At 39.2% G+C, this 24270-nt stretch overlaps 2 protein-coding genes across 7 annotated transcripts in view; one reads left to right on the forward strand and one right to left on the reverse strand.

The window, feature by feature from the left end:
- LOC139571038 (NLR family CARD domain-containing protein 3-like) overlaps positions 1–24270 on the reverse strand; it is a 388726-nt gene that overhangs the window by 145720 nt on the left and 218736 nt on the right. The window contains exons 15-16 of the mRNA XM_071393561.1: positions 23823–23996; positions 19929–20102 (exon numbers count right to left, since the gene is read on the reverse strand). Coding sequence (XP_071249662.1) covers positions 19929–20102; positions 23823–23996 — 348 coding nt within the window. The remainder of the gene's footprint in view (positions 1–19928; positions 20103–23822; positions 23997–24270) is intronic.
- LOC139571472 (NACHT, LRR and PYD domains-containing protein 12-like) overlaps positions 1–24270 on the forward strand; it is a 278699-nt gene that overhangs the window by 120445 nt on the left and 133984 nt on the right. The gene's annotated exons all lie outside the window — the stretch shown is intronic.

Consider the following 24270-nt stretch of genomic DNA (forward strand, 5'->3'; position numbering starts at 1 on the left):
TATATGTATTGTGTAATATGATGTTATAGGACTGTCATCTGATGAAGATTGTGAAGGTTAGTGAATAAATTTATATCTTTTGCTGGTTTTTTCGCTATCGCTACCTTTGCGTTGAATGAATGCGGTTGTGTGGTTGGCTATTGTAGTAAGCTAATATAATGCTATATTGTGTTTTCGCTGTAAAACACTTAAAAAATCTGAAATATTGGCTGGATTCACAAGATGTTTGTCTTTCATTTGCTGTACACCATGTATTTTTCATAAATGTTTTATGATGAGTATTTAGGTATTTCACGTTGGTCTCTGTAATTGTTCTAGCTGCTTCGGTGCTATTTGTGATTGTAGCTGCAATGTAAAACTATGATTTATACCTGAAATATGCTAATTCTTTGAACAAAACATAGATTTATTGTATAACATGTTATAAGACTGTCATCTGATGAAGTTGTTTCTTGGTTAGTGACTAATGCTATTTCTATTCGGTCGTTTTTTGCAAGCTACCTGTGCTGTGAAAGAAATGTCTGTGCTTTTTTGTATTTGGTGGTGAGCTAACATAAATATACGGGTGTTTTCGCTGTAAAACATTTTAAAAAACGGACATGTTGGCTGGATTCACAAGATGTTTATCTTGTGAATCTTGTGAAAGCTGTATTGGACTTGTTAATGTGTGAAAGTTAAATATTTAAAAAAAAAAAATTTTGAATATCGCGCGCTGCCTTTTCAGTGGAATGCGGGCGGGGTTCCGCTAGCGGAACCCCTGGGCTGTAAAGGTTAATGCTTTTGTATGCGGGGCGCTGTCCTCAGATAATCGCATGGTGTGCTTTCGCCGTGAAACCTTTTTGAAATCTGACAAAGCGGCTGGATTAACAAGAAGTTAAGCTTTTAACTGATGTATAACACTTGCATTTTCATGAATGTTTAATATTACAAATTTTGTATTTTGAATTTGGCGCTCTGCAATTTCACCAGATGTTGGCCAGGTGGGACGCTACCGTCCCACCTAGCCCAAAAATTCAGTTTCCACAATTCCTGACATTTAATCCTAGTAAAAAAATCTGTGTTTTAGGTCAGTTAGGATCACCACTGGAATTGTGATACAGTGAGTGATAAGTGAAATAATCTGTCTGTAAACAATTGTTGGAAAAATTACCTGTGTCATGCACAAAGTAGATGTCCTAACCAAATTGCCAAAACTAGTTTGTTTACAAGAAATGTGTGAAGTGGTTGAGAAACGAGTTTTAATGACTCCAACCTAAGTGTATGTAAACTTCCGACTTCAACTGTATATATAGTACCAGTCAAAAGTTTGGACACACCTACCCATTCCAGAGATATGTTTTATATTGTTTTGAATGTTTTGCATGTTCTTTTGACATTAATATGTGTCACATATCAGTTTGGTAATTTCATCTAGCATCAGTTTGCAAACAATGTAAAAAAATAAAATAATAATTGAGTTAATAAAGCCGCATACAAACATGGTCTCTTTTTTGCTTTCTTAAGTATGACAGCTCCAAATTGCAAGTAATTCAGCCTAGTTTAGTGCTTTCTATGGTGGTGGGGCAGCCAGCGGAACATAAGGAGCATAGGGGTTGATAATGTTCTCTAGTTGTGCCGGGATTGACTCAATGTTCTCTCACTCATGGGGACACTACATCACCGCAAAATTTACAGGTAGAGCTTGAAAATTCAAGCCCCTTTGGCCTGCCATAGACTTACATTAGAAGTTCCCATCCAAGAAGGCTCAAGGTCATTGGCCACAGATAAAATGGCGTCAAATCACATATCTACCGTAGCTTTGATTAGACTGATCACGTCAACATCATACTTTCAAAGTCTTAGCTAGCAGTCATCATCATGAATGACGTCGACAATCTACTGGCAAATCCTTTTTAATCCTTGTCATATGAAGAGAAATAATGAAGAGAAATTATAGATAAAACGTATCGTTGCTCATCGGCAGTTAGACATAAATGAGGAGGAGGGCAAGAGATCTTTCACCACTCGGCTGGAAAACAGACAGAGATTTTTGAATACCTTTTTTAGTTGTGGTCATGGAGATGTCTGGGTCCAAGCCAAGTGAAACAGGTCAAAAGTCACATCGCTCTCATCCGGGTCACGATTCAAAGATCAAGGCAGAGACTATTTCATTGTATAATAGAAAAACCTTTAATCAAGCAGCTGCGAGGGAGATCTGATTTCACAGGGAAGGAGCTCAAAGAGTAAACGGTTACATGTCCCTTCTAGAGTGGGAGGTAATAATTCAATCATATTGTTATACAACAGTTATTTTATACAAGCGAAAGTTCCGGAACACAATGGCTTTGTGTTAGGGTGAGACATAATGGCCTTGTGTTAGGGTGAGACATAATGGCCTTGTGTTAGGGTGAGACATAATGGCCTTGTGTTAGGGTGAGACATAATGTCCTTGTGTTAGGGTGAGACATAATGGCCTTGTGTTAGGGTGAGACATAATGGCCTTGTGTTAGGGTGAGACATAATGGCCTTGTGTTAGGGTGAGACATAATGTCCTTGTGTTAGGGTGAGACATAATGGCCTTGTGTTAGGGTGAGACATAATGTCCTTGTGTTAGGGTGAGACATAATGGCCTTGTGTTAGGGTGAGACATAATGTCCTTGTGTTAGGGTGAGACATAATGGCCTTGTGTTAGGGTGAGACATAATGGCCTTGTGTTAGGGTGAGACATAATGGCCTTGTGTTAGGGTGAGACATAATGTCCTTGTGTTAGGGTGAGACATAATGGCCTTGTGTTAGGGTGAGACATAATGGCCTTGTGTTAGGGTGAGACATAATGGCCTTGTGTTAGGGTGAGACATAATGGCCTTGTGTTAGGGTGAGACATAATGGCCTTGTGTTAGGGTGAGACATACCAGGAGTCTATGAAAGGCATGACATCACAGTCCAACACAGAACATGTCCTTTTAGAAGATACGACAGCTCACACCAATTCTGCCACCACACTGCACATTCATTCAGTGTACTGCAATACTCTGATCAATATTAAAACATTTACACCTCTCTTCTTTCATCAGGTTGATGAACCTTTATAATAATAAATGACTCTAGTTGACAATGTCTGTCAACTTCAATGGTGTGTATACATGAATATTTACAATCATGTTTATACACTAGAGAGATATTCTAAATCAAATCAAATTCAAATCAAATTTTATTTGTCACATACACATGGTTAGCAGATGTTAATGCGAGTGTAGCGAAATGCTTGTGCTTCTAGTTCCGACAATGCAGTAATAACCAACAAGTAATCTAACCTAACAATTCCACAACTACTACCTTATACACACAAGTGTAAAGGGATAAAGAATATGTACATAACGATATATGAATGAGTGATGATACAGAACGGCATAGGCAAGATGCAGTAGATGGTATAGTGTACAGTCTATACATATGAGATGAGTAATGTAGGGTATGTAAACATAAAGTGGCATAGTTTAAAGTGGCTAGTGATACATTTCTACATAATTTCCATCAATTCCCATTATTAAAGTGGCTGGAGTTGAGTCAGTATGTTGGCAGCGGCCACTAAATGTTAGTACATTGTTGCTCCAGTGTGTTTTACTGAACATGACCATTAGAGTGAAACATCATGTTGTGTTTGACAAAGGGACCACCTGACACAGGGACACTGAAGTGCCCTCATACCAAACATAAAACCCTGGATAGAGGGGCTCAGTGAATGTGGTGTAGAATGTGTACAGGTGGGTCAGTGTGTCAGAGGAGACTCTGTAGAAGGACAGAGTGCCGGCTGGCCAGTCCAGATACACTCCTACTCTGTGGGAGCTGGAGGAGGGGAGGTCTATGTGAGTGTGATTATCATTGTGCCAGGCGTTGTTGTCAGGGCAGAACAGACTCCAGGACTTGTCATTGTATCCAAGCCCACAGTCTCTGTGCTTTCCTGTCCTGCTGATTCCTTTATATGTCACTCCTATGTAAGTATCTTTCCCACTCCACTCTGCCTCCCAGTAACAGCGCCCAGTCAGACCCTCTGTACACAGCACATTTCCACGGTCCATAAATCTCTCTGGGTGATCAGGATATGGCTGCTTCATCAATCTCCTACATGTCACCTTTCTGTTCTCCTCAGACAGAGAGAGGAATCTGTATGCTGTGTTTGGGTCCAGTTTGAGATCACAGGCATCTGATGGATGAAACCAGACACAATATTAGAAATCATCATCATCATTAACATTAGAGCGTTAACTCACTTTTCACTGATTCATTTAGGGCATGTTCTCGACTTAGGAATGTATGCCTTTCCTACGCACTTCTCAGTATTTTGTATTCAGACTTACCTTATTCAGTCGTGTAACACTGCAGGTGTGGCTACCTTACACACTCTAAATACATTTCATTCAACAGATGAAAACCCTCCCACTTGCTGGCCAACAGATTTTCTCGTGAAGTTTTCATTCAGTGGGGTTTTTAGTGCATTGATCTTAAGCCATCCCTTTAAATACAATGTACCTTTCAGTTAGAATTTAGTCGACAGATTCAATAGAATATATGGAGAGAAGGTGTTCAGAATATAAGGGATCAATGAAAGAAAGCCATCCTAAATATATGCATTTTTGTCTCTGTTTCAGCACCAATTTGTAGATTAGAAAATTAATTATTTAGGGTTAATTTTATGAACCTTAAAAAACAGTGTTGGAGAGGAAAGAAAACGGTGGTTTGATTCATTCTTAAAATTGCCACATTCAGTTCTACAACCCATGGTAATGCTGGAAGGTTAATGTACATAGAATTAAAACAGGGAGAATAGTGTACAATAGTAGGCTATACCCTCGTCTTTTGCTGCTCTAACCATGGAACTGTGTGATGACATAGCCAAGTACAGCGCCATGAGTCGGGTTCAAACTTTTAAGGCTTGGTGCACTTTTGAATCGTACAGATTGAATTAGCCTACATGTATTTGTTGTGTTATCAACTGTTACTAACAATCCTCAGCAACAGTCACACAGCCCTGACAGCATTTACAGACGACGCAAATGAAGGTAAACAAAACAATGTAATTTAATGGAATGATAATGTAGGCTATACGAACTGAAGGGAACTAAATGTCAATTGGCAATTGAATGTGTTATTATTATATGGGCTATTTGGGTTTTTTATTTGGAATTTGGGAGAAATGTTCTAAGTAGTTTATCCTCTCTGGGGTACGGGGCAGTATTTTGACATCCGGATGAAAAGCGTGCCAAAGTAAACTGCCTGTTACTCAGGCCCAGAAGCTAGGATTTACATATAATTGGTAGATTTGGATAGAAAACACTCTAAAGTTTCCAAAACTGTTTAACCTCTTGAAGCTAGGGGGCACTATTTTTATGTTTGGAAAAATAACGTTCCCAAAGTAAACGGACTATTTTTCAGGCCCAGATGCTAGAATATGCATATAATTGACAGATTAGGATAGAAAACTCTAAAGTTTCCAAAACGGTCAAAATATTGTCTGTAACAGAACTGATTTTGCAGGTGAAAACCTGAGGAAATCCAACCAGGAAGTGCCTCTTATTTGGAAAAATCCCTGTTCCATTGCTTGCCTTTCCTCCATTTAAAGGGAAATCAACCAGATTCCTTTTCCAATGGCTTCTACAGGGTGTGAACAGTCTCTAGACATAGTTTCAAGTTTTTATTCTGAAAAATTAGCGAGATTTTTCACATCGCGCCAGATGTCCTTCCATTAGTTCATGTGCGCCACAGTGATAGCTCGACAATTTGTTTTTCTCTAGTATTGAATAGTTTACCGTCCGGTTGAAATATTATCGATTATTTATGTTAAAAACAACCTGAGGATTGATTATAAAAACATTTAACATGTTTCTACGAACTTTACGGATACCATTTGGAAATTTCATGAGCCTGTTGATCCTGTTTCATGAGCCTGTTGACCTGCATGAGCCTGTTGATTACTGAACATAACGCGCCAACCAAATGGAGGTTTTTGAATATAAAAATAATCTTTAACGAACAAAAGGAACATTTATTGTGTAACTGGGAGTCTCGTGAGTGCAAACATCCGAAGATCATCAAAGGTAAGCGATTCATTTTATTGCTTTTCTGACATTCGTGACCAAGCTACTTTGATGCTAGCTGTTCATAATGTTTTGTCTACTGATCTATAAACTCACACAAACGCTTGATTGCTTTCGCTGTAAAGCATATTTTCAAAATCTGACACTACAGGTGGATTAAAACCTGTTAGTGTGTAGGAGGCGCTATTTTCACTTTGGGGAAAAATCGTGCCCAAATGAAACGGCCTTTTACTCTGTTCTAGATCGTACAATATGCATAGTATTATTACTATTGGATAGAAAACACTCTCAAGTTTCTAAAACTGTTTGAATTATATCTGTGGGTAAAACAGAACTCATTTGGCAGCAAACTTCCAGATAGGAAGTGAAAAATCTGAAATCGAGGCTCTGTTCCAGGGCCTGCCTATTGAATTGCCTTATATTTATGGATTTGCATGCACTGCATACGCCTTCCACTAGATGTCAACAGGCAGTGGGAGGTGAAATGGGGTGTCTAGCTTGATCTGAGGTCGAACAAGAGCTCTTGGAATGACGTGTCCACAATTTCCTTTCTCTACCTAGGCGCGGGAAGGACCTTCCTATTGTCTTCTAATAAGCGTTCGGTATACACGGCTAATATCTCCGGCTTTGTTTTTATTTGATACATACTAGAAAAACATCCTAAAGTAGGTTTTTTCAACCGAGTTTCATCAGTATATTCAACGTTTAATGGGTCTTTTGGAGTTTTCCGTTCTATGCGTCGAGAGGAGATGGACATGTTCGCGCCACATGGCTAGCTAAGGTTGCTAATTCGACAGGAGAGAAGGACATTCTAAAACCAAACAACGATTTATTCTGGACCTAGGACTCCTTGTACAAGATTCTGATGGAAGCTCAGCAAAAGTAAGAACAATTTATGATGTTATTTCGTATTTCTGTGGAAAATGTTTAGTACGGCGGTTGCATTAAGAACTTGTGTATCTTTCATTTGCTGTCCAACATGTATTTTTTAGTAAAGTTTATGATGAGTTCTTTGGACAGATTAGGTGAGTGTCCAAAATATCTCCGGACAATTTGGTGAATCGATGCTACATATTCACAATGTATAACTATTGTAAAAACTAATTACAATTAATTGATTGTTTTTGTTGATTTACAATAATTTACAAACTAATATTCACGGTTTGCAGCTAAATATGCACATTTTCGAACAAAACATAAGTGTATTGTATAACCTGATGTTATATGACTGTCATCTGATGAAGTTGGTCAAGGTTAGTGATTAATTTTATATCTTTTGCTGGTTTTTGCGATCGCTACCTTTTGCTGCTAATAAATGCATTTGTGTGATTGGCTATTGTGGTAAGCTAATATAATGCTATATTGTGTTTTCGCTGTAAAACACTTAAAAAATCGGAAATATTGGCTAGATTCACAAGATGTTTATCTTTCATTTGCTGTACACCATGTATTTTTCATAAATGTTTTATGATGAGTATTTATGTATTTCACGTTGCTCTCTGTAATTATTCTGGCTGTTTTGGTGCTATTTGTGACGGTAGCTGCAATGTAAAACTACGATTTTATACCTCTAAATATGCACATTTTCGAACAAAACATAAATGGATTGTGTAACATGATGTTATAAGACTGTCATCTGATGAAGTTTTCAAAGGTTAGTGATTAATTGTATCTCTATTTGTGGCTTTTTTGAAAAGCTATGTTGGCGGTGGATAAATAGCATTGTGTGTTTGGCTATTGTGGTGAGCTAACATAAATATATATTGTGTTTTCGCTGTAAAACATTTTAAATATCGGACATGTTGCCTGGATTTATAAGATGTTTATCTTTCATTTGCTGTATTGGACTTGTTAATGTGTGGAAGTTAAATATTTCTAAAAAATATTTTTTGAATTTCGCGCTCTGCGAAGGCAGTGGAATGTTGTGGGTGTTCCGCTAGCGGAACCCCTGGGCGAGAAAGGTTAACAAGCTAAGCTGTGTTTTGCTCTATTGCATATCAAGGTCCCTCCAAAGATTTTCTATTGGGTTCAGGTCTGGAGACTGGCTAGGCCACTCCAGGACCTTGAGATGCTTCTTACGGAGCCACTCCTTAGTTGCCCTGGCTGTGTGTTTCGGGTCGTTGTCATGCTGTAAGACCCAGCCACGACCCATTTTCAATGCTCTTACTGAGGGAAGGAGGTTGTTGGCCAAGATCTCGCGATACATGGCCCCATCCATCCTCCCCTCAATACGGTGCAGTCGTCCTGTCCCCTTTGCAGAAAAGCATCCCCAAAGAATGATGTTTCCACCTCCCTGCTTCACGGTTGGGATGGTGTTCTTGGGGTTGTACTCATCCTTCTTCTTCCTCCAAACACGGCGAGTGGAGTTTAGACCAAAAAAGCTCTATTTTTGTCTCATCAGACCACATGACCTTCTCCCATTCCTTCTCTGGATCATCCATATGGTCATTGGCAAACTTCAGACGGTTTGGTTTGGTTTTCTTTGAGACTGTGGTCCCAGCTCTCTTCAGGTCATTGACCAGGTCCTGCCGTGTAGTTCTGGGCTGATCCCTCACCTTCCTCATGATCATTGATGCCCCACGAGGTGAGATCGTGCATGGAGCCCCAGACTGAGGGTGATTGACCGTCATCTTGAACTTCTTCCATTTTCTAATAATTGCGCCAACAGTTGTTGCCTTCTCACCAAGCTGCTTGCCTATTGTCCTGTAGCCCATCCTAGCCTTGTGCAGGTCTACAATTGTATCCCTGATGTCCTTACACAGCTCTCTGGTCTTGGCCATTGTGGAGAGGTTGGAACTGTTTGATTGAGTGTGTGTACAGGTGTATTTTATACAGGTAACGAGTTCAAACAGGTGCAGTTAATACAGGTAATGAGTGGAGAACAGGAGGGCTTCTTAATTGGAATGCATTCCAGGTGACCACCTGATGGATCTGGTTGAGAGAATACCAAGTGTGCAAAGTTGTCATCAAGGCAAAATGTGGCTACTTTGAAGAATCACAAATATAAAATATATTTTGATTTGTTTAACACTGTTTTGGTTACTACATTATTCCATATGTGTTATTTCATAGTTTTGATGTCTTCACTATTATTCTACAATATAGAAAATAGTGAAAATAAAGAAAAACCCTGGAATGGGTAGGTGTGTCCAAACTTTTGACTGGTACTATATACAGTTGAAGTCGGAAGTTTACATACACAATTTAGAGTCCTAACAAACTCGTTTTTAAATTTTTAACAATTATTTACAGACAGATTATTTCACTTATACCTCACTGTATCACAATTCCACTGGGTCAGAAGTTTACAAGTAGACTGTGCCTTTAAACAGCTAGGAAAAATCCAGGAAAGAATGTCATGGCTTTAGAAGCTTCTGATAGGTTAATTGACATCATTTGAGTCAATTGGAGGTGTACCTGTGGATGTATTTCAAGGCCTACCTTCAAACTCAGTGCCTCTTTGCTTGACATCATGGGGTAATCAAAAGAAATCAGCCAATACCTAAAAAAAGACCTCCACAAGTCTGGTTCATCCTTGGGAGCAATTTCCAAATGCCTGAAGGTACCACGTTCATCTGTACAAACAATAGTACGCAAGTATAAACACCATGGGACCATGCAGCCGTCATACCACTCAGGAAGGAGACGAGTTCTGTCTCCTAGAGATGAACGTACTTTGGTGTGAAATGTGCAAATCAATCCCAGAACAACAGCAAAGGTCCATGTGAACATGCTGGAGGAAACAGGTACAAAGGTATCTATATCCACAGTAAAACGAGTCCTATATCGACATAACCTGAAATGCCACTCAGCAAGGAAGAAGCCACTGCTCCAAACCGCCATAAAAAAAGCCAGACTACGATTTGCAACTGCACATGGGGACAGAGGTCGTACTTTTTGGAGAAATGTTCTCTGGTCTGATGAAACAAAAATAGAACTGTTTGACCATAATGACCATCGTTATGTGTGGAGGAAAAAGGGGGAGGCTTGCAAGCCGAAGAACACCATCCCAACCGTGAAGCACGGCGGTGGCAGCATCATGTTGTGGGGGTGCTTTGCTGCAGGAGGGACTGGTGCACTTCACAAAATAGATGGCATCATGAGTACGAAAAATAATGTGGATATATTGAAGCAACATCTCAAGACATCAGTCAGGACGTTAAAGCTTGGTCGCAAATGGGTCTTCCAAATGGACAATGACCCCAAGCATACCTCCAAAGTTGCTGCAAATGGCTTAAGGATAACAAAGTCAAGAAACTGGAGTGGTCATCACAAAGCCCTGACCTCAATCCTATAGAAAATGTGTGTGCAGAACTGAAAAAGCGTGTGCGAGCAACGACTTGGTTACAGACTTGGCTACACCAGCTCTGTCAGGAGGAATGGGCCAAAATTCACCCAAATTATTGTTCACCCAAATTATTATTATTATCGAAACGTTTGACCCAGTGTATGTAAACTTCTGACCCACTGGGAATGTGATGAAAGAAATAAAAGCTGAAATAAATAATTCTCTACTATTATTATGACATTTCACATTCTTAAAATAAAGTGGTGATCCTAACTGACCTAAGACAATTTTTACTAGGCATTTAGGATTAAATGTCAGGAATTGTGAAAAACTGAGTTTAAATGTATTTGGCTAAGCTGTATGTCAACTTTTAATGTATATACAGTGGGGTGAACAAGTATTTGATACACTGCCGATTTTGCAGGTTTTCCTACTTACAAAGCATGTAGAGGTCTGTAATTTTTTATCATAGGTACACTTCAACTGTGAGAGACGGAATCTAAAACAAAAATCCAAAAAATCACATTGTATGATTTTTAAGTAATTAATTTGCATTTTATTGCATGACATAAGTATTTGATCACCTACCAACGAGTAAGTATTCCGGCTCCCACAGACCTGTTAGTTTTTCTTTAACAGGTGTGCCTTGTTAAAAGTTAATTTGTGGAATTTCTTTCCTTCTTAATGCGTTTGAGCCAATCAGTTGTGTTTTGACATGGTTGGGTGACATGGTTGGGTGACATGGTTGGGTGGGTACAGAAGATAGCCCTATTTGGTAAAAGGCCAAGTCCATATTATGGCAAGAACAGCTCAAATAATCAAAAAGAAACAACAGTCCATCATTATTTTAATACATGAAGGTCAGTCAATCTGGAAAATGTCAAGATCTTTTAAGGTTTCTTCAGGTGCAGTCGCAAAAACCATCAAGTGCTATGAAGCTGGGTCACCGCCACAGGAAAGGAAGACCCAGAGTTACCTCTGCTGCAGAGGATAAGTTCTTTACAGTTATCAGAAATTGCAGACCAAATAAATGCTTCACATAGTTCAAGTAAGAGACACAACTCAACATCAACTGTTCATACATGTTTGACTTATTGAGTGGACTATTTCATTTGGTTTAGTGGGTTTTCACGGGTTAGACAGACTGCACCTTAAAGGGGCACACACGCATGGAATTTTCTGAAGTTTTTATTTTCTGAGTTAATTGAACACGTTAACTATTTTGATAAGAAATGTACTGAAGAAACTTACTGTAAACCTGAGATAAAAGATGTATGACATTTTGACTGTTTTTCATTAATTAGCCTAATATAGTAAGAAGCACTTCTTTGAAGGGTTGTTATGACCTCTGACCTGACTTTCCAGTGTGGTTTGATCGCCCTCACTGGAAAGCTGAGAGACATTGGGTGATTTAAAAAATGTTTTACCTTTATTTCACTAGGCAAGTCAGTTAAGAACAAATGCTTAACTTCTTATGGCTGAAGGGGCAGTATTGAGTAGCTTGGATGAAAGGTGCCCATATCAAACGGCCTGCTCCTCAGTCATAGTTCCTAATATTTGCATATTATTATTGGATAGAAAACACTCTAAAGTTTCTAAAACTGTTTGAATTATGTCTGTGAGATTAACAGAACTCATATTGGCAGGCAAAATCCTGAGTTGAAATCAAAACAGGAAGTCAGAAATCTGAGCCTGTATGTATTCACCAGAGTCCCTTAAGAAATCCACTTGAGTTATGAATGATGTTGCACTGCCTAGGGGTTCCACTAGATGTCAACCATCAATAGAAATTCCAATGAGACTTCTATGATGTTGTGGGAGAGAATGATAGCAGAATCAGTCAGGTGTCCATCAAGCAGCCATTTTCTGATCATGCTTTTTTTTTCATGGAAGTCACCTACGTTCCATTGCTCACGCAGACAAGAACGAATACTCCGGTTGGAACTTTATTGAAGCTATATGTTAAAAACATCCTAATGATTGATTCAGTACTTAGTTTGAAATGTTTCTTCGACCGGTAATATCACATTTTGAAGTATTTGTCCGGTATAAAGCTGACCAGAATTAGCGTTTGGACATGTTTACCAAATGCGCTAACAATTGGATCATTAGATCATCAAAGGTAATGGAATATTTATCATGTATTTTTGTGTTTATGGTGACGCCATCTTTGCAGCTGTGGTATGCTACTTTTGAGCGCCGTCTCAGATTATAGCGTGCATTTCTTTTTCCGTAAAGTTTTTTTGAAATCTGACATAGCGGTTGCATTAAGGAGAGGTGTATATATATAATTCAATGTCTATAACTTGTATTATCATCTATATTTATGATGAGTATTTCTGTTGAAACGATGGGCTATGCAAAGTCACTTGATGTTTTTGCATTTAGTGAATCTATTCGCCTCAATGTAAACTCAGATTTGTTTTATATAAATATGAATTTAATCAAACAAAACATGCATGTATTGTGTAACATGAAGTCCTATGAGTGTCATCTGATGAAAATAATCGAAGGTTAGTGATTAATTTTATCTCTATTCTGGTTTTTGTGAAGCTATATTTAGCTGGAAAAAATGGCTATGCTTATTGTGGTTTTGTGGTGACCTAACATAATCGTTTGTAGTGCTTTCGCTGAAAAGCCTATTTGAAATCGGACACTTTGGTGGGATTAACAACAAGATTACCTTTAAAATGATATAAGACACATGAATGTCTGAGGAATTTTAATTATGAGATTTCTGTTTTTTGAATTTGGCGCCCTGCACTTCGACTGGCTGTTGTCATATCGGTCCCGTTACCGGGACTTCAGCCATAAGTAGTTTTAATTTGCATGACGGTTTAGGAACAGTGTCAACTGCCTTGTTCAGGGGCAGACCAATATATTTTTAACTGTCAGCTTGGGGATTCGATCTTGCAACCTTTCGGGGTTAATAGTCCAACGCTCTAACCACTAGGCTACCTGCCACCCCACGATGATTTAAAGGTCACATGTAATACTGATTTGAAGACAATTTGTAATATTGATAATTATGAAGATGCTTATAGTTCATAGCCATATTTGTGATTCGGACCACGAGAAGGAGGAGAGGGTGATGCCTTTCATTAAGGGTAGTCTGTCTTAAGTCTATTTTCCTATAACCATATGGGTACAATATTTTCTTTATGGAGTTATTAAGGGTAGTGATTCTTATTCTATTTGTTTTTTTAACCAGTGGTAGTGTTGCTAATTCACATTACTCACGTGAGTCATGTGTCAAAATGGGGGAATTACCAGTCCTCTGAGGTTTTGAATTGAAGTTGACACACCTCGAGTGATATGTCGGAGAGTATTGAGTGACATGTGGAAGTGTATCGAGTGATATTTGAAGGAGTGTATTGTTGTGGTGTTTGTTCTGTTCTGTTTCAGATTGTGTCTCCTGGATTGTTGAGATTTCTCCCGATGGGTTAGAGGTCTAACTTCCTCATCCTGTGGCTCTGCAATTGACAGTGTGATGGGGAGTATAAGCCAATTTTAAAAAACATTTCAAGAGAATGTGTTGTTATTCTCTTTGACATGTGTTAAGAGATTTGTATTAAGTACCACCGCATATGTTCACTTGGTCGGATTACCAGAATATAGTTCATTTCCCCCCAACTTCTGATGTTCCCAGAATCTCTATGTTAACCAAAGGTTTTCTAATGTCACATCAGTAGAGTAGAGAGGAAAAAGGGGGGAAGAGGTATTTATGACTGTCATAAACCCCCAGGCCAACGTCATGACAACAGCTAGTATACGCCAAGTTTACAAAAAAAGGCAATGCATTTAAGTGATAACGCATTTAAGTTGATAATGTTGCGCAATGGAAGTTGTTTTCTGTTGGTGGTGAGCAAACAGGATATATTTGTTGTCTTAATTTAGGGAAAGGTGTTCCGCTGGCCAACAGCCAGTGAAATGGCAGAGCGCCACAGAAATACTCATAATAAAAATTCTTGAAACATATAAGTGTTATACATCGGCTTAAAGATAAACTTCTTGTTAATCCAACCACAGTGTTAGATTTCAAAAATACTTTACTGCGAAAGCATACCATGCGATTATCTGAGAACCGCACCCAGCAGACAAATCATTACAAACTGTAACCAGTAGACGTGTAACAAAAATCAGAAATAACGATAAAATTAATCACTTACCTTTGATGATCTCATATAGTTACTCACAAGATTCCCAGTTACCCAATAGATGTTTGTTTTGTTCAAAAAAATCCCTCTTTATATACAAAAACCAAAGCGCGGTCACAGCAGACAGACGAAAAATCAAAAACGTACCATAAAAGTTTGTAGAAACATGTCAAACGATGTTTATAATCAATCCTCAGGTTGTTTTTGTCATAAATAATCGATAATATTTCAACCGGACAATAGCTTCGTCAATAGAGAAAAAAAAAGCCTGAAACAATGCCTAAAGACTGGCCACGTGTAGTAGAAGCCATAGAGATCGTGAACTGGGTCATAAGTCTTTGTAGGCTTTCAATGGAAAAACACAATTTCAAAATAAAAGCACTTCCTGGATGGATTTTCCTCAGGTTTTCGCCTGCCATATCAGTTATGTTATACCCACAGACATTATTTTAACAGTTTTGGAAACTTTAGAGTGTTTTCTATCCAAATCAATTTTATGCATATCCTAGCTTCTGGGCCTGAGTAGCAGGCAGTTTACTTTGGGCACGCTTTTCATCCAAAATTCCGAATGCTGCCCCCTATCCCCAAAAAGTTAAGGGGGAAAGTGTTACAGGTTTTGCTTTTTCCATTTATGTTTTGCTGTTGGACTTTAGCACGTATTGCATGTTAGCACGTATGGCACACTCACCTCGTTAGTCAGTATGTGTTATACCTGTGCTGGTTGCCATCTCGTTAGTGGGAAGGTGTTTCACCTGTGCTGGCCCAGGTCCTATTTAAAATGGCTGGCCGAGTACTCCAGATGTGGAGGGTCAACAGGGAGTTGGCGCTCCCTATTTGATTTCTAGAAAAAAATCCCTCTGTCTGATTTAGTTTTGCTCTACCTTTCTGGTTTGCTTCCTGTCTAAGTTTGGTGTGGGTTTTTATTTTGTTTGCCTCTTCTCGGGCAAATTTAGTGGGTGCTCATGGTATCTTTTAGGTCCCATTTGTTGTCAGTGGACACCCCCATGAGTTTCTTTCAGAACCCCTCCTAAAACCTGTTTTATTTGGTTGTTGGTCAGAGACTCTTTGTCAGCTCCCCCTTCTATTTGAGTGACATTTTGGGTTTTCTTGCTGGGGAACATAACAATGTTCATGTGATTGAACTAAATCACCCAATTGTTTGGATGTGCCTACACACACACAAACACACACACACATTTCTAAAATAACACGAACACACACACACACATAGTGTCAAAGCAACTCTTTCTAAGCTTTGGTGTCCCTGATTTCTGCTTCTGTAGAACTACAGATTACTGTGCATTCGGAATGTATTCAGGCCCCTTGACTTGTTACGTTACAGCCTTATTGTAAAATGGATGAAATCATTTCCCCCCTCATCAATCCGCACACAATAACCCATAATGACAAAGTGAAAACTGGTTTTAAGAAAATGTTGTAAATGTATAAAATAAAATAAAGGTTCAGACCCTCTACTCAGTATTTTGTTGAAGCACCTTTGGCAGCGATTACAGCCTCGAGTCTTCTTAGGTATGACGCTACAAGCTTGGCACACATGTATTTGGGGAGTTTCTCCCATTCTTCTCTGCAGATCCTCTCAAGCTCTGTCAGGTTGGATGGGGAGTGTTGCTGCACAGTTATTTTCAGGTCCCCCCAGTAATGCTCAATCGGGTTAAAGTCCGGGCTCTGGCTGGGCCACTCAAGGACATTCAGAGACTTGTCCTGAAGCCACTCCTGCGTTGTCTTAGCTGTGTCCTTAGGGATGGTACCAAGTTTCCTCCATACGTGACGCTTTGCATTCAGGCCGAAGAGTTCAATCTTGGTTTCATCATAGTCTGAGGGTCCTTTAGGTGTCTTTTGGAAAACTCCAAGCGGGCTGTCATGTGTCTTTTACTGAGGAGTTGCTTCCGTCTGGCCACGCTACCATAAAGGCCTGATTGGTGGAGTGGTGTAGAGATGGTTGTCCTCCTGGAAGGTTCTCCCATCTCCAAAGATTAACTCTGGAGCTCTGTCATAGTGACAATCGGGTCATCTCCCTGACCAAGGCCCTTCTACCCTGATTGCTCAGTTTGGCCTGGCGGCCAGCTCTAGGAAGAGTCTTGATGGTTCCAAACTTCTTCTATTTAAGAATAATGGAAGCCACTGTGTTCATGGGGACCTTTAATGCTGCAGACATTTTGTGGTACCCTTCTCCAGATCTGTGCCTCAACACAATACTGTCTCGGATCTCTACAGACAATTCCTTCAACCTCATGGCTTGGTTTTTGCTCTGACATGCACTGTCAACTGTGGAACCTTATATAGACAGGTGTGTGCCTTTCCAAATCATGTCCAATCAATTGAATTTACCACAGGTGGTCTCCAATCAAGTTGTAGAAACATCTCAAGGATGATCAATGGAAACAGGATGCACCTGACCTCAATTTCAAGTCTCATAGCAAAGGGTCTGAATACTTATGTAAATAAGGTAGCTGCTTTTTATTTGTAATACAATTGCAAAACTTTCTAAGAACCTGTTTTCGCTTTGTCATTATGGGGTATTGTGATGTCATTATGGGGTATTGTGTGTAGTTGCTGAGATTTAAAAAAATAAATACATTTTTGAATAAGGCTGTAATGTAACAAAATGTGGAAAAAGTGAAGGGGTCTGAACACTTTCCGAATGCACAGTTTTTTTAATATGATCAAGTAAGTAATGATGGTGGTCTTTGACTTAATAATGGTGGTCTTTGATTTAACTTGAATTAAGACTTATTCTTAGTCATATTCAGTCAATACTCACGTTTTCTAAGCCCAGACTTCATTGTGTACTCTCCACCATGTTCCACACTGTAGCGGTGAGCCGAAGAACAGATAGTCATTGAGTGATACACACACACACACACACACACGCACACACACGTCCAAGTGGTGGTAAGAATATTTGTCTTAACTAGCCTGAAAACTTAAACATGTTTGATATGAACATAAACCCTCTACATACTTGAGTTTCTCCAGTCTGCAGTGTGGATCCTCCAGTCTAGCAGAGAGCAGTCTGACTCCTGAGTCTCCTGGGTGATTGTAGCTCAGATCCAGCTCTCTCAGGTGTGAGGGATTTGACTTCAGAGCTGAGACCAGAGAAGCACAGCCTTCTTCTGTGACTAGACACCATGACAGCCTGCAAAGAGTAAAATCATATTAAAACCACACTGCTATTCTTTGGTGGTGAAAATAGTGGCAGTATATTTTTTGCTACATTTTCAGATTCATCAGTGTCAGATACATCAGTGTCAGATACATCAGTGTCAGATTCATCAGTGTCAGATACATCAGTGTCAGATACATCAGTGTCAGATACATCAGTGTCAGATACATCAGTGTCAGATACATCAGTGTCAGATTCATCAGTGTCAGATTCATCAGTGTCAGATTCATCAGTGTCAGATTCATCAGTGTCAGATTCATCAGTGTCAGATTCATCAGTGTCAGATACATCAGTGTCAGATACATCAGTGTCAGATTCATCAGTGTCAGATACATCAGTGTCAGATACATCAGTGTCAGATTCATCAGTGTCAGATTCATCAGTGTCAGATACATCAGTGTCAGATTCATCAGTGTCAGATACATCAGTGTCAGATTCATCAGTGTCAGATTCATCAGTGTCAGATTCATCAGTGTCAGATTCATCAGTGTCAGATTCATCAGTGTCAGATACATCAGTGTCAGATACATCAGTGTCAGATACATCAGTGTCAGATTCATCAGTGTCAGATTCATCAGTGTCAGATTCATCAGTGTCAGATTCATCAGTGTCAGATAAATCCCTCCATAATTATTAGGACAGTGAAGCATTATTTCTTATTTTTTCTCTGTACTCCAAGTTTGGATGTGAAATGATACAATTACTATGATTAAAGCGCAGACTATCAGTTTGAATTAGAGGGTATTTTCATTCATATTGGGGGAACCATTTAGAAATTACAACACCCCATCTTAGAGGACAAAAAGTATTGGGACAAATTCTCATATGTGTATAAAAGTAATAAAACATTTTGTATTTGGTCCCATATTCCTAGAATGCAATGATTACATCAAGTTTGTGACTAAAAACTTGATGATTTTGCTGTTTCTTTTGGTTGTGTTTTGGATTAGGTTTTTCCCAATATAAACTGAATGGTGAATAATGTCCTGTCATTTTGGAGTCACTTCACTTGTATTGTAAGTAAGAATAGAAGATGTTTCTGAACACTTCTACATTCATGTGGATTAAACCATGATTATGATCATGAATGAATTGTGAATGATAATGAATGAGACGATTACAGAGACACACATTATTTTGACAACCTCCCCTGTTATTGTAATGGTGATCTCTTGGATTTGAGATCAAATGATCAAATGTTTCATATGAGGTGACAGTGTATAATGTCACGTTTTATTTGAGGTTATTTTCATACATATCTGCTTCAACATTTACAAATGAAAGAGCTTTATGCATCTAGTCCCCCCATTTGAAGAAGTCATATATATTCTGACCAATTCACTTATAGTGTGTGACATTTGTAAAAAGTTTAGTATTTGGTCCCATTTTCCTTGCACGCAATGACTACATCAAGCTTGTGAGTCAAACTCAATGGTTGTATTTGCAGTTTGTTTTGGTCGTGTTTTGGGTTATGTTTTGCCCAATAATAACGGAATGACTGGATTAATTTTCTGTCTACGTGAGTAGATAACATGTTTCTAAACACCACCAAATGAATCCTGATGATGCCATGATTAAGAAAAATCATGAATGAATCATGAATAATAATGAGTGAGAAAGGAGGGGCGGTATGATCTTTGTGGCTCTGTAACTTTCTCATTCATCATTATTCACGACTCCTACATTATTATGGTAGCATCCACAATAACATAGAAGTGTTCAGAAACATATTCTATTCTTACTATTAATACAAGTGAATTGTCTCCAAAATGACACAGGACATCATTTACCATTCAGTTACTATTGGGAAAAACATAATCCAAAACACAACCAAAACAGACTGCAAGTGCATTCAACAAGCTTGTAGAATCACAAGCTTAATGTAATCACTGCAAGAAAATAATAATGGACCTAATAAATTAACTCAATTAATTTGTCAAAATAATTAAGACTTTTTCAAATGTTAGAATAACATACAGAAAGTGCCATCATTTCTAAACCGTAAAACAGTTATGTATGAATACCTTCTAATAAAGGTGACATTCTGTTCTGTCGCCTAATATGAAACATTCTATCTCAAATCCAAAATGCTGCAGCATAGCGTCACATTTATAACTGTAAGCTTCACTGTCCAAACACATATGATGTGGACTATGTGTGTCTGGTAAACACATGTGGATCTGGTGATCAGTTATCACTTGTTGACCAACTACAGGAATACTGACCTCAGAGTCTCCAGTTTACAGTGTGGATTCCCCAGTCCAGCAGAGAGCAGCTTCACTCCTGAATCCTTCAGGTCATTGTTACTCAGATCCAGGTCTATCAGGTGTGAGGGATTTGACATCAGAGCTGAGACCAACGAAGCACAGGCTTCCTCTGTTACTTTACAGTGTGACAGCCTGCAAAGAGTAAAAATATTTTAAAATCACTCAGATACACTATATATACAAAAGTTTGAGGACACTGTGGTGGAAAATTGCAAGATTATGTTATAGTGCTTGTAAGATTATATTATAATCTTTGTATTGCATTATAATGGTTGTTTTATTCGACAGAATAGAGTATTCTGTTAACTATTGTGTGTGTGTTCCACTGAGGATGGACCTCTATGAGATAGCACTGACAGAGGAGATTTACGATGTCTTTGGGTAATAAAGACGAAAGAGCATTCCAGATAATAAAGGTAATGTTTTCGTGCTATACTGTACCGGGGTGAGACGGGTTCCAGTTTGGAGTAGGAGGGGGCCAGACACTGGTCTTTACAATGAGAACTGTTGACACAGCAGTAACTGTCTGCTATGTTTTATAGATATCTTTCATACAAATCTTAACCTTTGTGAACTGTTCCTAAGATCTGTGGTTCGTCATGTAAGTTGAGAGGGGTGTATCTTGGCTATAAAAGATCTTTGTACTTTTCTGTATTCACTTTTTTTCAATGGGTCATTAGAGATAGCGCATCATTGAAAGTCAAAAAGGGCTATTGCAAAGCTCTTAATAAAAATATGTAGTTTAAGTGTACCTCTGACTGGTGTGTAGTTTGTAACACTCCTCATTTGGTAAAGCAGAAAAATGCCACGACAATACCCATTCACATTAGTGGATTTGGCTGTTTCAGCCACACTCGTTTCAGCCACACTCGTTTCTGACAGGTGTATAAAATCAAGCACACAGCCATGCAATCTCCATAGACAAACATTGGCAATAGAATGGCCTTACCGAAGAGCTCAGTGACTTTCAACGTCACATCGTAATAAGATGCCACCTTTCCAACAAGTCAGTTTGTCAAATGTCTGCCCTGCTAGAGCTGCCCCAGTCAACTATAAGTGCTGTTATGGTGAAGTTTAAACATCTAGGCGCAATAACGGCTCAGCCGCAAAGTGGTAGGCCACACAAGCTCCCAGAACGGGAACGCTGAAGTGCGTAAAAATCATCTATCTTCGGTTGCATCAATCACTACGAAGTTCCAAACTGCCTCTGGAAACAACATCAGAACAACAACTGTTCGTCGGGAGCTTCATAAAATGGGTTTCCATGGCCGAGCAGAAGCCTAAGATCACCATGCACAATGCCAAGCGTAGGCTGGCATGGTGTAAAGCTCACCGCCATTGGACTCTGGAGCAGTGGAAACACGTTCTCTGGAATGATTTTTCACGCTTCACGATCTGGCAGTCCGACGAACAAATCTGGGTACGACGGACACCAGGAGATAGCTACCATAATGCCAACTGTAAACGTTTGGTGGAGAAAGAAACAATGGGTTTTTCATCGTTTGGGCTAAGTCTCTTAGTTCAAGTGAAGGGAAATCTTAACGCTACACCATAAATTGACATTATAGACAATTATGTGCTTCCAACTTTGTGGCAACAGTTTGGGGAAAGCCCTTTCCTGTTTCAGGATGACAATGCCCCCACGCACAAAGCGAGGTCCATACAGAAATTGTTTGTCGAGATCGGTGTGGAAGAACTTGACTGGCTGCACAGAGCCCTGACCTCAACCCCATAGAACACCTTTGGGATAAATTGGAACGCCGACTGCGAGCCAGGCCTAAACAGCCAACATCATTTCCTGACCTCACTAACGCTCTTGTGGCTGAATGGAAGCAAGTCCCCGGAGCAATGTTCCAACTAGAGGTCGACCGATTATGATTTTTTAACGCCGATACCGATTATTGGAGGACAAAAAAGCCGATACCGATTAATCAGCCAATTTTTTTAATGTATTTGTAATAATGACAATTACAACAATACTGAATGAACACTTATTTTAACTTAATATAATAGATCAATAAAATCAATTTAGCCTCAAATAAATAATGAAACATGTTCAATTTGGTTTAAATAATGCAAAAACAAAGTGTTGGAGAAGAAAGTAAAAGTGCAATATGTGCCATGTAAGAAAGCTAACGTTTAAGTTCCTTGCTCAGAACATGAGAACATATGAAAGCTGGTGGTTCCTTTTAGCATGAGTCTTCAATATTCCCAGGTAAGAAGTTCTAGGTTGTAGTTATTATAGGAGTTATAGGACTATTTCTCTCTATACCATTTGTATTTCATATACATTTGACTATTGGATGTTCTTATAGGCACTTTAGTATTGCCAGTGTAACAGTATAGCTTTAGTCCCTCTCCTCGCTCCTACCTGGGCTCGAACCTGGAACACAACGACAACAGCCACCCTCGAAGCAGCGTTACCCATGCAGAGCAAGGAGAACAACTCCTCCAAGTCTCAGAGCGAGTGACGTTTGAAACGCTATTAGCGCGCACCACACTAACTAGCTAGCCATTTCACATCGGTTACACCAGCCTAATCTTGGGAGTTGATAGGCTTGAAGTCATAAACAGCAGAGCTGCTGGCAAAACGCACGAAAGTGCTGTTTGAATGAATGCTTATGAGCCTGCTGGTGCCTACCATCGCTCAGTCAGACTGCTCTATCAAATCATAGACTTAATTATAACATAATAACACACAGAAATGCGAGCCGTAGGTCATTAATATGGTCGAATCCGGAAACTATCATCTCGAAAACAAGAGAAATACGGAACCGTTCCGTATTTTATCTAATGGGTGGCATCCATCAGTCTAAATATTCCAATTTTATGTCATAATTACGTAAAATTCTGGCAAATTAGTTCGCAATGACCCAGGCGGCCCAAACTGTTGCATATACCCTGACTCTGCGTGCAATGAACGCAAGAGAAGTGACAGAATTTCACCTGGTTAATATTGCCTGCTAACCTGGATTTCTTTTAGCTAAATATGCAGGTTTAAAAATATATACTTCTGTGTATTGATTTTAAGAAAGGCATTGGTGTTTATGGTTAGGTACACGTCGGAGCAACGACAGTCCTTTTTCACGAATGCGCACTGCATCGATTATATGCAACGCAGGACACGCTAGATAAACTAGTAATATCATCAACCATGTGTAGTTATAACTAGTGATTATGATTGATTAAGTTTAATGCTAGCTAGCAACTTACCTTGGCTTCTTACTGCATTTGCGTAACAGGCGGGCTCCTCCTGAGGCACGTGGTTAGAGCGTTGGACTAGTTAACCGTAAGGTTGCAAGATTGAATCCCTGAGCTGACAAGGTAAAAATCTGTCGTTCTGCCCCTGAACAAGGCAGTTAACCTACCGTTCCTAGGCCGTCATTGAAAATAAGAATGTGTTCTTACCTGACTTGCCTAGTTAAATAAAGATTAAATAAAGCTGTAAAAAAAAAAAAAAAAAAAATCTGCAAAATCGTTATCCGATTGTTATGAAAACTTGAAATCAGCCCCAATTAATCGGCCATTCCGATTAATCGGTCGACCTCTAGTTCCAACATCTAGTTGAAAGCCTTCCCAGAAGAGTGGAGTTCACATCAGCAAAGGGGGGATGAACTCCATATTAATGCCCATGATTTTGCAATGAGATGTTCGGCGAGCAGGTGTCCATATACTTTTGGTTTTGTAGTGCATATCAGTGTGCTGAAACCTGCTATATCTATTCAGAAATGGATGTATCATTATTAACAATGCCAAATTATCGAGTTCTGCTTGTAGATAGAAACATGTACAGTACAAATATTTGAGAAGATGAACAGATATCACTTGTTGACCAAATACAGGAATTCTGACCTCAGAGTCTCCAGTTTACAGTGCGGATTCCCCAGTCCAGCAGAGAGCAGCTTCACTCCTGAATCCTTCAGGTCATTGTTACTCAGATCCAGCTCTCTCAGATGTGAGGGGTTTGACTCCAGAGCTGAGACCAGAGAAGCACAGCCTTCCTCTGTGACTAGACAGCCTGACAGCCTGCAAAGAGTCAAATCATATTATAACCACACTGCTATTCTTTGGTGGTGAAAAAAGTGGCAGTATATTTTTTCAACATTTGCAGATACATCAGTGTCCTAAAACCTGCCATATCTATTCATAAATGAATGTATATGACCAGTTTAAAAAGTAGTATCAGCCAAAAGACAGACAGTGAGGTATCAGTGAGGTACAAATCAGAATGAGTTTGTATTGAGTACACAGTCCACACCATATCTATTTTGACAGTGAAACTCACATTTTGGCTCTATTA

The sequence above is a fragment of the Salvelinus alpinus genome, chromosome 1 (assembly GCF_045679555.1).
Source record: "Salvelinus alpinus chromosome 1, SLU_Salpinus.1, whole genome shotgun sequence".
In the NCBI taxonomy this organism is placed as follows: domain Eukaryota; kingdom Metazoa; phylum Chordata; class Actinopteri; order Salmoniformes; family Salmonidae; genus Salvelinus; species Salvelinus alpinus.